We start from the raw sequence: 21,565 nt of genomic DNA on the forward strand, positions 1-21,565 counted from the left end.
CTGGTTCTGTAGGAGACCCTCCAATACAAGCAGGTAGGTCTGACCCAGGGTCTTATGAGGTCACTGCTTTTCCTCTTGGGTTCTCAAGATCTTGTGTGCCCTTATATGACCTTGTATGTGCCCTCCAAGAGAGGAATTTCTGTTTTCCCCAGTCCTATGGAAGTCTTGTGATCAAACCCAGTTGCCTTCAAAGCCAGATGTTCTGGGGGCACTTCCTCCCAATGCTAGACCCCTGGGCTAGGGAGCCTGATGCAAGACTCAAAACTGTCACTCCTGTGGGAGAATCTCTGAAATATAATCATTTTCCTATTTGTGGGTTGCCCACCTGGTGTGTATAGGATTTGATTTTATCACAATTTCACCTCTGTAGGAGCTGGAACCTTCTGTGGAAGAATCTCTGCCTCATGGGCTTCCTGTTCTCAGGGTCCTACACAACCTGCTTGACTAGCTTCCCTCCCAGTCTTGACTTCTTATCAGTCTCCCATTATGACAAGGGGCTTGTCTGACAAACTGACTTCTTCTAATGTGTGAATGGTAGAGGGAGAGCTGTTTTTCCCTTCTAGGCAACAGGCTTAAACTCTCCCCCTTCTCACAAACAAACACCCCCACAAGTGTCATGCATGCTTTGATGCATCCAAAATATGGCTCTAAGAGTCCAGGAAAGCCAGCAGGATATTTTTGCACTGGGCTGTTGTTTCCTTAAAAAAAAAAAAGAAGAAGAAGAAGAAGTAAGGAGCTGTTTCCTCTGCTTCTGTATTTCAGCCCAGATCAAAAATCACACACATTGCTATTGTGTTTAAGCTACTGTGCTAAGTTCTCCTTACAAGGAGAAGAACTCAAGAGTATGCAGTCTGGTTGAGGATGTTTTTCTGTGGTGTTGATAACAGAAGGATACCATCACAAATCCAAGAAAATAAATTTATTAAACTTTGAAGGAAAAAAATCCACAGACATAAAGAAAGTTAAATATAAACTGCAGGACACAACTAGTCATACTAGTGAATAATGGCTTGTGTGGCCAGCAAAGTACCAAAATGACATTCGGAGACCGATTGAGGTATTTAGCTATTTTTGGCTATAGAAATGTTGTCAGCCTACTGTGAAATGGTAAGATAGTTTCCCCAAACACACAGTTTTAAGTTGAATTAGGTTCTACATAGATGAAATTGTCTATGAAACTAAATTATGTAGCTCTTAGAGAAAACCATAGCAGCAAGATAGCAGAAAACCTATTGAACATTTATTACAAGTAACATATTGAACTTTAAACACCCAATTCTAGTTTTTCTGCAAGAAAGAAGAATTTAAAATTACCAACCATTAAGCTTATTTTCTAAAAAGGTCTGAGCTAAATGGCAAATATGCTTTTCAAGTTAAAGCTAACTTTAAAGTTTTATTAACTTAAAAAAAAAAAAGTGAGACGCATTCATGAGTGAGATGAGTCTTCTCTTCTTGACAAACCTTTTGTGGAGCAATCCCAATGCTCCTGTGAATGATGTTTAATTTATTAAGGGATTGAGCAATAACTTACAAATTACTCAGACCTCTTTTTCTTCTAACTACCAGCTTTAAGGCCAATTCACTCAGAGAGGAGGTAAAAAATGATGAAACTTATTTTACTGCTTTAAATAAATCCTATAAAAGATGTGGTGAGGAAGAAAGTTTCTGCTATGGGTTTAAATACATTTTTGAGTTATCTTTAGGGATTTAAAATCTTGGGGTTTTTTTTGCTTGTTTTTCATTATCACTAACAATGAGCATGTGTCTGGCTATCGGGTATGAAAGAAAAACCTACTTCTTGAACTTTTATTCCATAATCTGGTTAACTTCACTTTGACCAGCTTCAACTTACAAAATGCTTCTTGTTCCTGTTCCTTCCTTAGATAACTATGAAATACGAGACATTGCGGTGGAGGTTCTAAGGCTTGATTCTTATGATATGCATGCACTAAGACACTTTTTTCCAGGGTACTGCAGTGATTAAGCATCCTGGTCAATAGGAATGAGCTGTGATTTCTACTTCTCTTAGTATGTAGCCCTCTGACATGAACCAAAACTTGGGTAAGAAAAGGTGTTTTTTTGTTGTTGTTCTTCTGTGGTTTTTTTTTTTTTTTGGTTCATGGTAAGTTGATTTGTGCAAACATTTAAAAGTTTTCTAAATTAACAAATATTTGTTTACAAATTCAGATAAGATGAGTACTTTCCAAGAATGCAGCTAACTACAATCATTTCAGAATCACTTAAAGAGTTTTAGGAGGTATAAAAAGGGCCTTGTAAAAAACTAGTTTTTCTTCAGGTACATTGACCAAAGCATTAAACCAGCTTTAGACTGCAGTTATTACATTCTTTAGATGGGTTGGCATGAACTACAATACACCGTGTACAGTGTAATAGAAAATAGCCATGCTTAAAGTGTAAATTATTAAAAATATCTTTATCCATTTTATGCCAAAATAAATGTTTTACGTATCCAAACTATTTCTTGTCTTCTTACCTATAATTTTAGTTCCCAATTATTAAAAAAAAATTAGCCTGTGCTATGATTTGCATTCAATCTTCCTGAACTGCAAAAGCCACCTGATTTTTCGCTTTTTCAAAAAGCATGATTAACTATACATTAAAAAACATAGCCATTCAATGCTTAGTAGCACAAAATTAACACCCACAATAACAAGACAATTACTGCCACTAAACAGTCTTTGAGATAGTTCTTTAAAATATTTACAATTCACAACAGGAATATTTATCTGATTAAGGATTCTTCTTATTTTTTTAATATTATGTTTCAACATTTCAGGAAAAGGCATTTAGAATTCATATTCTCCACCCTCAACTCATCCCCCTCCCCCAAAAAAGTTTAAACATTGTTTTGGTTTAAGCATTCATGCCCCAGCCAACCCTGTGCCATTCAATGGGTAGCTCATGGGAAATCAAACAAAAGCTACGGCATGATTTTGTTCAGTTGGTCTGTGCTCACATAGCCACATGATGAGAGAAACTCTTTGTCAGGCAAGGGCAGGGCAGTCGCATTGAGTACGAGGCCCTGTGGAGACTGTACTATATGAATGGAGGTATAATCTGGGACAGGTATCTCAGAACTTGGAACATGTTCTGCTGTCCCTGACCTCCCGGCTGTAGTGGTAAGGCTTTCTGTGGTGATGTAAATGTCTTCCTGGTTAAAGCTTGGCTCTATATGTGATTCAGCCTCAACATCAGGGGCCAGGGCAATGTACTTTTTGGCATCTACCTCGCAGAAGTAAGCGCTGTCCACGATGAAGTTTGCTTGGCTGGGTGTGACCACTTCTGGGTGCGTGTCACACTGGGGGTTCCCAGTCTTATTCTTTTGGCCTGGGGAAAGGACCACATTCCCTGCTGGTGTAATGTCGCTTACCTGGGCATAAAAATCAATGTTTGCCAATGAACTTGGATTGCTGAGCTGTGTATGGACAGCTTGATGAGTTGACTCAGTTCCACCAATAGGAAGTGGTCTTGGTTTGTTTTCCTCTACTAGGATAACACTGGGCTGCTGGCTAGCAGGGGCAGCATCATTAGAAGGTGAGTTATTTTGATTCTTCTGATCAAGGCACAAGATATCTGCTTCCCCTTTTAACCTTTGTGGCTGAGCAACCTCTGAGGTACCATCGCACATGTCACTGACATGGAAATCAGTCTCCAGAATGTCAGGTTCATAACAGCTGGTACGCCCAGAGTCATCATCCTTTGCCCCAAAGATACTGAGTGATTTTTCATGGTCATTGCTTAGAAGTCTGTCTGTGTCTGACCCTTCAGTCTTCTCATCAGGGTCATCAATATCTAGTTCAATAAATTCAACCCAAGAGTCATCATTGTAGAATTCGTGTTTATAGTTGTCATGAATGGCTAAGATTGTATTCACCTCTTCTAATTTTCCTTCCTATAAAATAGAAAAGATCTATGAAAATAAACTCACAACAATTGATTTAACAAATAATACTGAGTCTAATCAGTAACAAAATCATATAACAAACCGTCTAACAAATACATTAGTGAAGAACTTTTCTTTTTTAAAATTTTCCATTATGGTTCATCAGAGGATACTGAACATAGTTCTCTGTGCTATACAGAAGGACCTTGTTTATCCATTCCATATGTAATAGCTTATATCTGCTCACCCCAGCATCACACCATCCCTCCTCCAACCCTCTGCCCCTTGGCAATCATGAGTCTGTTCTTTATGTCTGTGAGTCTGTTTTTGTTTTGTACATAGATTCATTAGTATCATATTTTAGATTCCACAGATAAGTGGTATCATATGGTATCTGTCTTTCTCTTTATGATTTACTTCACTCAGTATGATAATCTCTACTTGCATCCTTGTTGCTACAAATAGCATCATTTCATTCTTTTTTAAATGGCTGAGTAGTATTCCATTGTATATATGTACCACATCTTTATTCATTCATCTGTTGATGGACATTTAGATTGTTTCCCAGTCTTGGCTATTATGAATAGTGATTCTATGAACACAGGGGTGCATGCATCTTCTTGGATTAGAGTTTTGTCTGGATATATGTCTAGAAGTGGGACTGTTGGATCACTGTTGTTGTTATTCAGTCGCCAGTCGTGTCTGACTCTTTGCGACCCCACAGACCACAGCACGCCAGGCCTCCCTGTCCCTCTCCATCTTCCAAAGTTTGCCCAAGTTAATGTCCATTGCATCAGTGATGCCATTCAGCCATCTTATCCTCTGATGCCCTCTTCTCCTTCTGCCCTCAATCTTTCCCAGCATCAGGGACTTTTTTGATGAGTTGGCTGTTGTCATCAGATGAACAAAATACTGCTGCTTCAGCATCAGTCCTTCCAATGAGTATTCAGGATTGATCTCCCTTAAGATTGACTGGTTTGATCTCCTTGCTGTACAGGGGACTTTCAGGAGCCTTCTCCATCACCACAGTTTGAAGGCATCAATTCTTTGGAGCTCTGCCTTCTTTACAGTCCATCTCTCACAAATGTATGTGACCACTGGGAAGACCAAAGCTTTGACTATACAGACCTTTGTCAGCAGAGTAATGTCTCCACTTTTCATCACACTGTCTAGCTTTGTCATAGCTTTCCTGCCAACAAAAAGCTTGAATCATATGGTAATTCTTTAGTTTTCTGAGAAATCTCCATACTATAAATATTTTCCATAGTGGCTGTACCAACTTACATTCCAACAGTGTAGGAGGGTTCCCTTTTGTTCACATCCTCTCCAGCACCTGTTATTTGTAGTTTTTAATGATGGCCATTCTGACTGGTGTGAGGTGGTACGTTGTTGTAGTTTTGATTTGTACTTCTCTAATAATTAGCAATGTTTAACATCTTTTCATGTGCCTATTGGCCATTTGTATTTCTTTGAAGAAATGTCTGTTTAGGTCTTCTGCCCAGTTTTCGATTGGGTTTTTATTGTTGTTGTATGAGCTGGTTTTCATATTTTGGAAATGAAGCCCTTGTGGTCTTATTATTTGCAAATACTTTCTCCCATTATGTAGGTTCTTTTCCTTTATGGTTTCTTTTGCTGTGCAAAAGCTTGTAAGTTTGATCAAGTCCCATTTGTTTATTTTTGCTTTTATTTCTATTGCCTTGGGAAACTGACCTAAGAATACATTGATATGATTTATGTCAGAGAATGTTTTGCCTATGATCTCTTCTAGGAGCTTGATGGTATGTATGTGTTAGTTGCTCAGTCATGTGCAACTCTTTGTGACCCCATGGACTATAGCCTAGGAGGCTCCTCTGTCCATGGGGATTCTTCAGGCAAGAATACTGGAAAGGGTTCCCATGCCCTTCTCCAGGGGATCCTTCCAACCCAGGGATTGAACCCAGGTCTCCTGTATTACAAGTAGATTTTTTACTGTCTGAGCTACCAGGGAAGCCCTGATGGTAAAATGCCTTATATTTAAGTCATCTGCATGTAACAGTTGGCCTCTTCCCTTCCAACTTGGATACATTTTCTTTTTCTTGTCTGGTTTCTCTGGCTAGGACTTCCAGTACTATGTTAAATAGAAGAAGTGAGAGTGGGCATCCTGGTCCTGTTCTAGATTTTAGCATGAAGGCTTTCAGCTTTTCACCATTGGCTATTACATTGGGTGTGGGTTTGTCATTTGGCTTTTATTATGTTGCAATATGTTCCCTTCATACCCACTTTGGTAAGAGTTCTATCATGAATGGATGTGAAATTTTGTCAGATGGTCTTTTTTCTTGAGATGATCATGTGATTTTGTCTTTTGTTTGTGTATCACATTGACTTGTGTGAGTTGAACATCCTTGTGAACTTGGAATGACTCTTGCTTTGTAGTATATGATCTTTTTTTTGTTATTGCTTTTGGATTTGGTCTGCTAATATTTTGCTGAGAATTTTTGCATCTATATTCCTCAAAGATATTGGCCTGTAATTTTCTTCTTTGGTGGTGTCTTTGTCTGGTTTTGGTATCAGGGTGGTTTCATAGAATGTCTTTGGAACTCCTCTTCCATTTTTTGGAAGCCTTTGAGAAGGATCAGTGTTATTTCTTCTTTGTATGTTTGGTAGAATTCACCTGTGAAGCCATCTGGTCCTGGACTTTTCTTTATAGGAAATTTTAAAATTACATATTCCATTTTACCTCTAGTGACTGGTATTTTCTAATTATCTATTTCTTGATTCAACTTTGGTGGCTGTGATTCAAATCTGGTGGGTATGTTTCTGGAAACTTGCCCATTTCTAGGTTGTCAAATTTGTTGGCATATAATTGTTTGTAGCATTCTCTATGGTCTTTGTTATTATTGTGATATCAGTTTTTATGTCTCCTTTCTCATTTCTTGTTTCTTTGGGTTCTCTCTCTTCTTCTTGGTGAGCCTGGCCAGAGGTTTATCAATCTTGTTTACCTTTTCAAAGAATGAACTTTTGGTTTTATTGTTTTTTTTTTCTATTTTTTAACCACTATTTTATTTATTTCCTCTTTGATCTTGATTATTTCCTTCCTTTTGCTGATTTTATGTTTTGTTCGTTTTCTACTTCAAGTGGTAGATTAGGTTTTTTTCTTGTTTTGATGAGGAAGGCCTGTATAGCTATAAATTTCCCTCTAAGAACTGCTTTTGCTACATCTCAAAGATTTTGTATGGTTGTATTTTCATTGTCATCTTTCTCAAAGTAGTTTTTAATTTACTTTCATCATTGACTCATTGGTTTTTTAGTAGCATATTGATTTGTGATCATTTTTATTTCATTTCTTTTTCTGCAGTTGACTTTTAGTTTCATGCCACTGTGGTCAGAAAAGATGCTTGAGATAATGTCTATATTCTTTGTTGAGGCCTGTTTTTGTGCCCCAGTATGTGCTCAATCCTAGAGAACATTTCATGTGCATTTAAATAATGTGTATTCTGTTTTTTATGGATATAATGTCCTGAAAATATCAATTAGAACAGTTAGACCTATCATGTCATTTATGATCCCTGTTGCCCTGATTTCTGTCTAGAAGATCTGTCCACTGATGTGAATAGGGTGTTAAAGGTCTCGTACTATTACTGTATTCCTGTAGGTTTCTCCCTTTATATCTGTTAGGATCTGTTTTATGTATTTGGGTGCTGCAACATTAGTTGCATATATGTTGATGAGGATAAAGTTCTTTTCTTGTATTGATCCTTTTATCTTTATATAGTGTCCTTCTTTATTTTTTTTATGGCCTTTATTTTAAGGTATGTTTTGTCTGACATGTGTATTGTGATTCCCACTTTGTCATTTCCATTTGCAGGAAATCTTCCCCCATCACCTTTCAATCTGTGTGTCCTTTGCTCTAAACTGGGTCTCCTGTAGGCAACATAATGTAGGCTCTTCATTTTTTCACACAGTCTGCCACTCTGTGTATTCTGATTGGGACGTTTCGTCCACTGACATTTAAGGTAATTATTAATTGATACGTATTTATTGCTATTTTAAGTCCTGCTTTCCCACGGATTTTTAAATTTCTTCCTTGTCCCCCTCCTTCTTTTTTTTTGTGGTTTGAGTTATTTTTGTATTATGTTCCTTTTGGTTTTTGTGAATCTGTTATGTTTTAAATTTGTGGTTACCTTGTTTTTTCAAGTATGTATATACCATATTATATTCTACCTGCCTTAGACTGGTAATCATACAGGCTCAAACACATTCTAGAAAATGATTAAAAAATTTTACATTTTGTACTCTTTTCTCCCACATTTTAGGATTTTGATATCCTCTTACATCTTCATGTTCATCCTTTTGCTGTTCATTTGGGTTATCATCACTTTCACAAACATTAAAAAAAAATCTGCATACTGGTTTATTTAGGTGATTTACTTTCTAACTGTGATTTCCTCTTCTCTATATATTCTTACTTCTTTTATGTTTAGAGAAAGCCTTTCAGTATTTCCTTTGTATGTGTGTATGCTCAGTCATGTCTGACTCTTTGTGATCCATGGACTATAGCCCGCTAGGCTCCTCTATCCATGGAATTTTCCAGGCAAGAATACTGGAGTGGTTTGCCATTTCCTTCTCCAGGTGTCTACCCATCCCAGGGATTGAACCTGCATCTCTTGCATTGACTGGTGGGTTCTTTACTAGCTGAGCCACCAGGGAGGCCCTTTAGGTACGGAAGTCAGTTCAGTTCAGTTCAGTTGCTCAGTTGTGTCCAACTCTTTGTGACCCCATGGACTGCAGCATGCCAGGCTTCCCTGACCATCACCAACTCCTGGAGTTTACTCAAACTCATGTTCATTAAGTTGGTAATGCCATCCAACCATCCCATCCTCAGTTGTCCCCTTCTCCTCCTGCCTTCAATCTTTCCCAGCAATAGGGTCTTTTCCAATGAGTCAGTTCTTTGCATCAGGTGGCCAGAGTAATGGAGTTTCAGCTTCAGCATCAGTCCTTAAAATGAATATTCAGGAATGATTTATTTAGGATTGACAGGTTTGGTCTCCTTGCAGTCCAAGAGACTCTCAAGAGTCTTCTCCAACACTACAGTTCAAAAGCATTAATTCTTTGGCGCTCAGCTTTCTTCACAGTCCAACTCTCACATCCATACATGACTATTAGAAAAACCATAGCTTTGAGTAGATGGGCCTTTGTTGGCAAAATAATGTCTCTGCTTTTTAACATGCTGTCTAGGTTGGTCATAGCTTTTCGTCCAAGGAGCAAGCGTCTTTTAATTTCATGGCTGCAGTCACCATCTGCAGTGATTTTGGAGCCCCTAAAGAGTAAAGTCCCTCACTGTTTCCATTGTTTCCCCACCTATTTGCCAGGAAGTGATGGGACCAGATGCCATAATCTTTGTTTTCTGAATGTTGAGTTTTAAGCCAACTTTTTCACTCTCCTCTTTCACTTTCATCAAGAGGCTCTTTAGTTCTTCACTCTCTGCCATAAGGGTGGTATCACTTGCATATCTGAGGTTATTGATATTTCTCCTGGCAATCTTGATTCCAGCTTGTGCTTCATCCAGCCCAGGATTTCTCATGATATATTCTGCATATAAGTTAAATAAGCAGGGTGACAATATACAGCCTTGAGGTACTCCTTTTCCTGTTTGGAACCAGTCTGTTGTTCCATGTCCAGTTCTAAGTGTAACTTCCAGACCTGCATACAGATTCCTCGAAAGGCAGGTCCAGTGGTCTAGTATTCCCATCTCTTTCAGAATTTTCCAGTTTATTGTCATCCACACAGTCAGAGGCCTCCCTCATTCCTCAGTGGTAAAGAATATGCCTGCCAATGCAGGAGATATGGGTTTGATCTCTGGGTTGGGAAGATCCCCTGGAGAGGGAAATTGGCAATCCACTCTAGTAGTTTGTTTTTATTATGGATGCCTGTCATATTTTTCCTCAGTATCTGCTGGCCTTATTCCCTTGATAAGGAGAGTGTGCAAGTGTGATAGCTGGTGTCCAATCCTCAGGTAATCTGTGGTGGCTCATGTGTGCCCCTGGAGCACGTGTTGGGAGCAGAGGTGGTGAGGTACTCCTTGAGTTTACAAGGAAGGTGGTGTCAGCTCATGACCACTCCTGAAGTGTGGGGGTGGGTAGTAGCTTGTGATAGCTCTTGGAGCTGGTGGGGTGGGGGGTAATGCCTGTTACCTGAGAGCAGGCTGCAAGGTCCCACCCCAACCCTTACCCAAACAATGGTGCTTGGCCTCTAAGATGGTCCAGGCTTCCACCATACACATCCTCAGGTGCGGTTACACCAAACTGCAGCCCCTTCGGGCTGTTTTTACACAACCAACCCAAGTCCTTTCCCTGGGTCTAATCTCTGAAGCCTGAGCTTCAGCACCCAGCTTGCACCAGTGGACACGGGTCTCTGGCTGGGGACTGCAGGGGAGGGGCGCTGACCATCTGTTCAGGTTTCTCTACATGCTAGCTGCTACAAACCAGTTCCTGTGTTCTTCTCGAAAGCTCTGAAGCTCCCCCTCTGTCCTGGCTGATCTCCCCACCAGTGAAGGGACTTCCTGGGGTGGAGTCCCTTTCCAATTTCTTTCTTTCTTCTTTTGTCCTACCCAGTTACATGGAGAGTTTCTTGCCCTTTCCAGAGTTTGGATGTCTTCTGCCAGTGTTCAGTAGATATTCTCTGAGGATCAATCCATATGTTGATGTATTTTTGATAAATTTGTGGGAGGAGGTGAGCTTCATGTTTACTACTCTGTCATCTTGATTCAGAAGTCAATAACTTAAATACATAAGACATTCTCATAATTTTAAGGGATGTATTTTTAAAAACTTTTCCCAGAAGGAATACAAAAAATTAAATGTGATACATATAGCTTGGAAAAGGTTTCAACATAAGGATCTGTTCTTAAGGTAACATTTAATTAGTGGCATGTACAACTTAGATATTTTATTAATTACCTTGAGGAGATCTGGATCAATTCCTTTAATCTTTGGAACTGGAACTGGGGGTAGAATCAGCATCTTAATCCTTGAAAACAAAATTTTGTTTTGATGTAAGTTACTCATTCTCATCTCAAAGACAGAAATAAAATATTGACAATATTATTACTAATACAAAGTAACTATATTATTACTAATATTACTAATATAAAGTAACTTTATATTATTACTAATATTATATTAGTATTAGTATTATATACTAATATATTACTATATTATATTATTACTAATATAAAGTGATATAAGTAATATTTGGAATAAGTGAATCTGAGAAAGAGAAGGAAAAGCATTAAGCAGTGAATGATGAGGCAAAACTAAAGAATGGAAAAAACCCAAACAATCCTCATCTAAAGTGAATTTAAATAAAATGTGGTTTTCCTATAACTTTTCCTTAATGTCTTTTATAAAGTTTCAGAATTGGGAGTTAGACATTTAATTCCATCTGAGGCCAATTTCCATGTCAGTTATAAGGAGGTAATTTTAATACATATCCATAATTTGTTGGGGAAGGGGAGGAGAAAGAGCCAATCCATGTAGAGATATGCACCCTAAAAAAAGAATGGGCTGAGATGCTCACATGAATTATAAAATTATCTAAGATAATCTCATTAGCCAGGATGTCATTGCATGGTTCATTTCGGTTAAATCTGAACTACTTCTAATTAGCACAGGTTTATATAGACAATTCCATAATGCACTTAAATTTTCTGTTCCAAATATTTACGTTACCTTTGACCATAATTTATTTCAGTGTCTATCCTGCCTATCTTGTGCCTAAGGGTATTCCCAGCACCTAGAAAATTTCTGGCACAGAGAAACATTGCCTGAATAAATCTGAGTAAATCATTTGTCTATTTCATTAGTGGTGTGAATAGAGTTTTCATTTTAAAATCAACACTGTGGCTCTGGAATAGAGATAATACATTCCAATCTGATTTTGGGATATCAGATGATATTCTACTCAGTGTGAATAAATAGTCTGGTCTACTCAATAGGGAGGGCGTCCTGGGTAGCTCAGCTGGTAAAGAATCTGCCAGCAGTGCAGGAGAGCCTAGTTTGATCCCTGGGTTGGGAAGATCCCCTGAAGGACAGCATGGCAACCCACTCCAGTATTCTTGCCTGAAGAATCCCCATGGACAGAGGAGCCTGGTGGGTTACAGTCCATGAGCCTGAAAAGAGTCACACATGACTGAGCAACTAAGCACAGCACTCAATAGGGAACCCATTCTCTGAATGTTTTCATCGCTTTTTAACCTAATCCAAGGCAAATTTCATTTGGTAAGTTGAATTTGAGTAGACTCACTAGTTTTACTTAGTGGGACAAGTGTTAAATTGTTACTGATGAACAGAAATAATAGGGAAAAAAAAAGCATGCTATTAGTAACTGCTACCACTTTTGAATGCCTCTAATAATGCCTCCAAACACTGAAACTGTGCTGGCAAATTTCAGTCTGTGGGCCAAATCTGTTCTGCCCTCTGTTTTTGTAAAGCAAGTTTTTTTAGAACATGGAGTCAAGTTCATTTTACATATTATCTATGTAGCATAGTTTACATATTATCTATGGCTGCTTTCATGCCACAGTGGCAGAATTAAGTAGTACTGACAGAGACTGCATAGCCCAGAAAGCCGAAGATTTACTGTTCGGTTATTTTAAAAACAACTTTGCCAACATTTGCGCTAAACATTTCCTTTGGTGGTTACCACGACGAGGGAGGAAGAAGATATCTGTGGAAAGATTTAGAGACTTAAGGAACATGTTCAAATCACACACTAATACTTGGTTCAGCTGGCACTCAAATTCAAAGCAGCTGACTCCAAAACCCATGCCCTTTGCTTTCTGTCATGCTGCTGGGTTAACTTGGTTCTGCATTTCTAAATAAAGAATTCACAGGTTCTGTTGTTGTTTAGTTGCTAACTCATGTCTGACTCTTGCAATCCCATGGACTGCAGCACACCAGCAGGCTCCTCTATTCTCCATTAACTTCTGGAGTTTGCTTAAACTCATGTCCCTTGAGTTGGTGTTGCTATCTAACCATCTCATTCTCAGCTGCCCCCAGTCTTTCCCAGCATCAGGGTCTTTTCCAGTGAGTCGGTTCTTCGAATCAGGTGGCCAAAGTATTGGAGTTTCAGCTTTAGCATCAGTCCTTCCGATGAATTAGTCAGGACTGATTTCCTTTAGGATTGACTGTTTGATCTCCTTGCTGTCCAAGGGACTCTCCCAGCGTCACAATTCAAAAGAATCAGTTCTTCAGCACTCAGCTTTCTTTATGGTCCAACTCTCACATACGTACATGGCTACTGGAAAAACCATAGGTTTTTTTGACTATACGGACCTTTGTTGGCAAAGTGATATCTCTGCTTTCTAATATGCTGTCTAGATGTGTGATAGCTTTCCTTCCATGGAGCAGCATCTTTTAATTTCATGGCTGCAGTCACTGTCAGCAGTGATTTTGGAGCCCAAGAAAATAAAATCTGTCACTACTTCCCTTTTCCCCCTTCTATTTGCCATAAAGTGATGGGACTGGATGCCATACTCTTAGCTTTTTTTGAATGTTGTTTCAAGCCAACTTTTTCCACTCTCTTTTCACCCTCATCAAGAGACTCTTTTGTTCTTTGCTTTCTGCCATTAGAGTGGTGTCATCTGCATATCTGAGGTTATTGATGTTTCTCCTGGCAGTCTTGCTTCCAGTTTGTGATTCATCCAGCCCAGCATTTAGCATGATACTCTGCAAATAAATTTAATAAGCAGGGTGACAATATATAGCCTTGATGTACTCCTCTCCCAAGTATGAACCAGTCTGTTGTTCTGTGTCTTGTTTTAACTATTGCATACAAGTTTCTCATGAGACAGGTGAAGTGGTATTTCCATCTGGTATTTCCATCTCTTTAGGAATTTTCTGGTTTGTTGTGATCCACACAATCAAAGGCTTTAGCGTAGTCAATGAAGCAGAAGTAAATGTTTTTCTGGAATTCCCTTGCTTTCCCCACGATCTAGCAGATGTTGGCAATTTGATCTCTTGTTCCTCTGCCTTTTCTAAATTTAGCTGGTATATCTGGAAGTTCTTGGTCCACATACTGTTGAAGCCTAGCTTGAAGGATTTTGAGTATTACCTTGCTAGCATGTGAAATGAGCACAGCTGTACAGTAGCTTGAACACTCTTTGGTATTGCCCTTCTTTGGGACTGGAATGAAAACTGATCTTTTTTAGTCCTGTGGCCACTGCTGAGTTTTCCAAATTTGCTGACATATTGAGTGCAGAACTTTCGCAGCATCATCTTTCAGGATTTGAAAGAGCTTAGTTGGAATTCGGTCATGTTCACTAGCTTTGTTTGTAGTAATGCTTCCTGAGGCCCACTTGACTTTATACTCCAGGATGTCTAGGTAGTGACTACACCATCGTGGTTATCTGGGTCATTAAGACCTTTTTGTATAGTTGTTTTGTGTATTCATGCCACCTCTTTTTAATCTCTCCTGCTTCTGTTAGGTCCTTACCATTTCTGTCCTTTATCCTGCCCATCCTTGCATGAAATGTTCCTTTGATATCTTCAATTTTATTGAAGAGATCTCTAGTCTTTCCCATTCTAGTGTTTTTCTTTATTTCTTTGCATTATTTAAGAAGGGCTTCTTATCTCACCTTGCTATTCCCTAGAACTCTACATTCAGTTGGGTATGTTTTACCCTTTCTCCCATGCCTTTCGCTTCTCTTCTTTTCTCAGCTATTTGTAAAGGCCCCCTGCCCCCGCCCCAGACAACCACTTTGCCTCTTTGCATTTCTTTTTCTTTGGGATGGTTTTGGTCACTGCCTCCTGTACAATGTTATGAACTTGCATAGTTCTTTAGATACTGTGTGTCCCAGATCTAATCCTTTGAATCTATTCATCACCTCTAATGTATAATCATAAGGAATTTGATTTAGGTCATGCCTGAAAGGCCTAGTGGTTTTCCCTACTTTCTTCTATTTAAGCCTGAATTTTGCAGTAAGGAACTGATGATCTGAGCCACAGTCAGCTCCATGTCCTTTTGCTGACTGTATAGAGCTTTACAGGTTCAAAACCAAAAATGTAACATAACTCTAATTACAGGAAGCAAAGATCCCCAAATATGCTTTACTCTGTATGGGTCCCTCATTTTTTTTTTTTAGAGGATGATGCATTTAGGTACTTGAGAGTCAGCTGTCAGGGAAGTGTTGTTGCCTTTAGGCTAGGGTGGCACACCCTATAGCCTGCAGCGACCAAGGCAGTCACAGGGAGAGATGGGAACTGTGACAGAGAACATGTGCCCTTTTTGAATGGGATGGTTGGTCCTCTGTCTCGGGACATATTGCCATGCAGGATTATCAGCCCAATTTCACTATTTTTTTTTTAATATGGCAGTGACTTAAATTTCTTATTTTGGGTGTTCTGGTCTTTGTTGCTGCCCAGGCTTCTCTTGAGTTGTGGGGCGTGGGTTCTACTCTAGTTTTGGTGCATGGGCTTCTCACTGCAGTGGCCTCTCTCATTGCAGAGCATGGACTCTAGGGCCTGCGGGCTTCAGTAGCTTGCAGCATGTGGTCTCAGTAGCTGCAGTTCCTGAGCTCTAGGGCACAGGCTCAATAGCTGTGGTGCACAGGATTAGTTGCTGCATAGCATGTTGGATCTCCCCAGACCACGGATCGAACACATGTCTCCTGCACTGGCAGGCAGATTCTTAACGACTGTACCTACCACCAGGGAAGTCCGAGATCTCTGTTTTTAAAGATAATCTAGTAATCTTGATTTTTGTGTGAAAATTCCCTGTTTTAGAAACACTTTGTAGCAAAAACGTTCCTCAAAAATCAGAAGGAAAAAAAAAACCCAGCAAAACATGGATCTGCAGGCTGAATCTGGCTTTCAGGTTGCCACTTCCGTTTTATGTTGATGCAGTTATTTCCTTCCTGATTTAGTCATCTAGCTTGATGCCTACAGTAAGTTGTATGGTGGGAGCAACAGAGTATAGAATAAAGATAAACTGGCATGAAACTATGTTTCTGATCTTTGTTGTTTAGTTCAAATCCAAATTACACTATACATTTTACTAGAGTTGACTCAATGATTTGGATTAAGAAAGGGAGCAGTGGCTTGGTTTGTGAACTAACAAAATCTCAAGCAAACACAAGGAGCACCTGAAATCCTTTATAGTCCTGAAGTTCTGCGGTAACTGACATAGTATCTCATTCTTTTGAGTTTTATTTTAATTGTTCTTTCTACACTTGCTGACAGCTATTTTCTACCATTTCCTGGTTTCATTAGAACATGGAAATTTAGACAATGATAAGGGTTTTTGTGGGCATATGAAAAAGGAAGATAAGTTTTTTGTTGCAAAGAATTAAATTCAGAACAGGGAGTTTGGCAGTACAAATAGATTTTCAAATTTTTTTCCAATTTGGTGATTTTGACCAAGTGTCATAGTTAAAAACTTCATTATTCATAGAAAACTATCTTTTAGACAAAGGTTAATATATTTCCTCTGTAATTCTATTTGATCAGAGGATGACTTTTTCTTCCAAATATTGTTAGCTAATGTAATTCAGCAACATAACTTTGCTTGGCTTTCGTGATGACTTGAAATTGACAACTAATGTTAAAAGTAAATTACTTTATGTATGTAGTGAGTTTATCTGCTGTAGTTATATATAAATTAGCCTATCACCTACCTGGACAGTTCAGTGAATTCAAATTAATCTACAGAATAATTTGGCTCCTTTGGCATTACTTAAGTAATGAATACATTTAAGTAAATAATTATTTAGAATTTTATTTACTAACTTCCTCCCTCCCAAATTGAAAGCTGCTGTTATACTGCTTTATAATACTTGTATTTCTAAGATGACAATGTTGTTAGATAGAAAACAAAATTTTCCAGAGTTAATTTTGTCCCCCTGAGTTTACATTATTAAATTAGAGATGAAACTCTACTAAAAATAATCCTTCCTGCATTCACGTGGAGACTTTTAAGCATGCTTGACATTCTGTAACTCTAGAATTCTTCTATTGAAATTCTGTTTTGATGTTTACAAATGCTATACAGCTTCAAAACAAAGTAAAAAAAATTAGATGCCTCCTGGCTTCACCTGGAGAACTTGTCTTTGGTTTTAGATAGAATAGCCAACTGTCTCTGTTTGCCTAGATACAGAATTTTTAGTGTTAAAACCAGGAAAGTCCCAGGCAAACGGAGTGTTAGCTACCCTAATTCTCGGAGAAGGGACAAGATTAACCCATGGGACTTAAAGCATATTCTAAATGTAAGAAAACTGGCAACCTATACCAACCAGTAACTTTTCCAATATTTTGTATTAAAAGTTTCTGTAGTCTATACTGAGTTTCTTTCAAGAATGAAAATAGAATAATGGCCCTTACAGCTTAAGGGAAACTTAAACATCATATAATCCAGCACCCTCAAATTACCCGTGAGAGCATGGAGTCCTAGAGAGACAAAGGGACTCAAATGAACTCAAACAACAGTGGCAGAATAAAAACTGAAACCTGCCTTCTGGCTGCAAGAGGATGAAGAATGGTATCCTCAAACTTAGAATTTTATCTCTGACAAAAGAAGGTAAAATACCAAACTGTAAGTATCCAAGCAATTTAAATAAACTCAAATTTACTTAAGATTGGTATCATATGAAGTCTAAAGAAAGGTTTTATTAGATTGAATTATCTAGTAGCTTTAGTTCACCACTTAAATTTTTGCTCTTATATTAGGACTGTGTCAAACTTAGCCAAAGTCTCAAAGCTACCTCAGGGTCCTGGAATAAGTATCAGTTCAGACCTTTAAGGTGCATGTCACATGGAATGTAGTCACTGGCCTCACCCTCTTAACATCCTGTGCAACTTTCCAGATAAAACTGAGACCTGTGTTGTCTCTATGTGGACTCAACAAAGATGTAAATGTATAGCGATAATGTTTCACTGGGTTGATGAAACACTTCACTCATGATTCACAAAAGAAAACATCAAACAATAGATGGAAACATGGACATTTGCTAAATAACTGGCAAAACATATCAGAGTAGGTTATAGCACACTTACCTTTGCTGTTTAGAAAATATGAGTAAAAATAATGTCACTGTTAGCCCAAGTATTCCAAAGATAATAATTAAGAACCATGGAAACTGGAAATCTGAAAAACACAAAAATAATATCTCAGAGAACTATGAATAGTTGAAGTTTACATTTCATTCTCCTGTTCCACATAAAACTTCCTAATTTGTATTCATCCAGTAAAGTCAATGACTTCAACTTGATAGCCACTGAAATAGAATGCAAGGACTTAGTATTTTCTAAGAACACCTCTATCCACTTCTTCAGATCCTTTCGTATACCAAAAAAAAACAAAAAAGAAAAAAAGTAACAGCATACAATTTACGCATAATCCATGTTTATTATATAAACAACCTGCTTTAAACATCTTATGTATTCAGGGTGTGTCATTAAAAGGCATCACTCAAGGGAAAAGTGATGCTTGTTAATATACTACTTTACCTAAATAATGTCCACTTTTTTTTTTTAATGTGATCTTTAGATCTAGATCTAATCTAGACTGAAGTGAAGTCGCTCAGTCGTGTCCAACTCTTTGCAACCCCATGGACTGTAGCCTACCAGGCTCCTGTGTCCGTGGGGTTCTCCAGGCAAGAATAGTGGAATGGGTTGCCATTTCCTTTTCCAGGGGATCTTCCCGACCCAGGGATCGAACCCAGGTCTCCCACATTGCAGGCAGACGCTTTAGCCTCTGAGCCACCAGGGAAGACTCTAGACTGAGGATCCATCAAAAAGATGGGGGCCAAGTTGTACGTTTGAATCATTATTAAAACTTCTTAGATATCAGGGTGTACATTTTTACAGCTTAAAAAGTATTGGTTGACAGAAGATCAGTACTAGGACTCTCAGATTTTAGTATGCTGTTCAGTTGCTAAGTCATGTCTGACTCTTTGCAACCCCATGAACTGCAGCATGCCAGGCTTCCTTATCCTTCACTATCTGCCAGAGTTTGCTCAAACTCGTGTTCATTGAGTCATGCCCATTGATTCAGATTTTAGTATAATTGATAGAAAATTTGTGGGAGACTGTTTAGAACAAGTGCCACAGTGGCAGAGGTTGACTACTTTTAAGGTGGAATTTTCCTGGTGGCTCACATTGTAAAGGATCTGCCTGCAAGGTGGGGGAAAGATCCCCTGGAGAAGGGAATGGCTACCCATTCCGGTATTCTTGTCTGGAGAATCCCATTGACAGAGGGGCTTTGTGGGCTACAGTCCATGAGGTCATAAAGAGTAGGACACGACTGAGCAGCTAACACTTTCCCACTTCTTTTCACTTTTACCATAACACTGCTTTACTGAAAGTAAGTTTTTATGCTGTGATATTCTTTTATTTTCTTATTCACATATTAAAATCTACCAGGGAGCTATTATGCATGCTATAAAGAATTAGTGGGGGAGAGTATCATTTTTTTTTGTTGTGGTATCTATAATTTTATATAAATGATATACTTAGGAATATAATATAAAGCAAGAGTCTTTTTCCTTTTCTAACAGAAGTAAAAAGTTGTTTAAAAAAATCTTTAAGTGAATTAAATGCCATCACGATAAAGGGCATGTGACAAATATACTTTTTCTTAAAAATTTAATTTTTAATATAAATTTATCTAATTGGAGGCTAATTACTTTACAATATTGTATTGGTTTTGCCATACATTGCAAAAATACTTTTAAGCCAGAATTTCCATATATCAAATACTGTCTGAAACAAGCCTACTGAGGAGAGCTTAGAAAAAATCATGCTATAGACATTTTTACCTGTGCTATATAGTATCATGGGTTCTACCTGTATCATAAGTGCAGAAACAATTGTTTATATTTTAAAATTACATTTCTTTTATATAGGATCTTCAAATATTCTATGTCACCCTTGAGCACAACTAGCACATGATTTATCAAGCTTTCCTCCAGATAAAAGCCACACACAAACTTTCTAAAACCAATAAGCACCTGCCATTGACTAATGCTGATTCAATACTAGGCTTTCTTTTAGAAGCCACATAGATAGCCATCCATCCAGATTCAGAATTTCTTCTCTGTGTATTTGAAAACCTTTTTTTATTATTATAAATGCAAAACAAACTCAAATGAAATATTAGAAATACAGAAACATATAAAGAAAAGAATCACCTGAAATTCTGTTATGTGGAATTATCACCCCACTCTCCTCCATCAGTAACTTTGTGTCTCTTCTCCTCTTTAACTTGCACCTACATCATGACTTTTCCTGAACAATTAAGAAGTGAAATCCTTCTTTCTCTTTTGTAATGGATAATACCTGTTACAGGTAGTGAACTGCAGGTCCCTCATCCTGAAAACTGATGCTAATGTATATTGATCTGGACAACACTCTAATAATGTAGGGAATGTATGCCTGTGCATTGACAGAAATCATGTTGGCTGCCGTCTTAATCTGTTAGGTTTACCTTCTTCACATGCAGATGGGTTCATCTGAGGAAATGTTATCAGGAGCACCTCACTGAACTTGCCATATTTTTCAGTGTTTCGTTGTCGGGTTCTCACACGCACTTCATACTCCTTATCCAGTCTCAACGAGTACATCGGAACTGATGTTACCAATAAGGGGTCCATCTTTCAAGACAAAATATAAAACTTACTGGTTAGAGAGTCAACAACTCGTTGCAATAAGCTCCATGAGGTGCTTCTGCATTTTTATTCAAAATGAATTTCTGGAAAGTAGGAAATATTTTAAAATGCACTCTTGGAGTTTGCTATTTAGAGAAAGATCTAAGTAAGTAACTTAGTAACACATTGTAAATTAACTACACTTCAATTTAAAAATGGTAAAAAAGTCACTTTGTTAAATAAATCACAGTCCTCAAATTAGTTCTGTTATAAACCCAAAGATATGATAGACTTGTTTAAAGAAATGCATCTCTATTCTTGCATTAGGCTGTCAGATATTCTACTAAGATCAAAGGATAATAGACTTATTATAGAGGATGGCAGAATTATAAAGAAGATTACAGATACACTGCCTACCCTTTGGAATATTACATTTTTACTGTCCTGATGTCTTCATATAACAAACAAACATATTTCCTATTCTCTATGTCTGTATCTGTTCTTTGGAAATCCTGGGTAGTCATTCATATGATCACAGAATTGTAAAGTGTTCTAGAAAAATCAGTTGTCTTAAAGTTTCAAATAATTCCATCAGCTTGTTCTATAAGGCTTAAAGTCATCTCAAAAATATATGCTATTCAAAATCTATGAAGAAAAGTTACTAGAGGCCTTTGGTAACAAACATCAGGATCCCACAATCCTGAAGGCCAGGCTATTCCTTTACTTTCCCAAGGAAGGTAGGTGAGATTCTCAGACATGTTGCTATCAAAGAGGTAGACACAGCTAATGATGGGGTTTTCCTTCAAGTCAAATATTCAAAGCAAGTAGTCAATATATGCTTTTTATATATTTTCAGATAGAACATCTTGCTCCCATTTATAGGAAAACCAGGAACATTCTTTTTCAACAGCCTGGGTTATTCACACAAATAAGATTCTCATAATTTGTTAAGTTAGAAGCTGGACCTTTAGCTTCTAAAACAAATTTCCTTTCACTACAGTTAGTTTCTACTCACAAAGTACCTCTTTTTTACCCCCCATGTACAC

General features: G+C 38.0%; 1 protein-coding gene across 12 annotated transcripts in view; it reads right to left on the reverse strand.

Moving 5' to 3' along the window:
- Window positions 1-904: 904 nt before the first annotated feature.
- Window positions 905-21,565, reverse strand: part of GHR (growth hormone receptor) — a 298,640-nt gene continuing 277,979 nt past the window's right edge. For all 12 annotated transcript variants that reach the window (XM_069556433.1, XM_069556441.1, XM_069556434.1 and 9 more), the window contains 4 exons: window positions 20,360-20,525; window positions 17,929-18,019; window positions 10,840-10,909; window positions 905-3,913 (listed from right to left, as the gene is read on the reverse strand). In XM_069556433.1, coding sequence (XP_069412534.1) covers window positions 2,942-3,913; window positions 10,840-10,909; window positions 17,929-18,019; window positions 20,360-20,525 — 1,299 coding nt within the window. In that variant the 3' untranslated portion in view covers window positions 905-2,941. The remainder of the gene's footprint in view (window positions 3,914-10,839; window positions 10,910-17,928; window positions 18,020-20,359; window positions 20,526-21,565) is intronic.

Source organism: Ovis canadensis, chromosome 16 (genome assembly GCF_042477335.2).
Source record: "Ovis canadensis isolate MfBH-ARS-UI-01 breed Bighorn chromosome 16, ARS-UI_OviCan_v2, whole genome shotgun sequence".
Taxonomy (NCBI): Eukaryota; Metazoa; Chordata; class Mammalia; order Artiodactyla; family Bovidae; genus Ovis; species Ovis canadensis.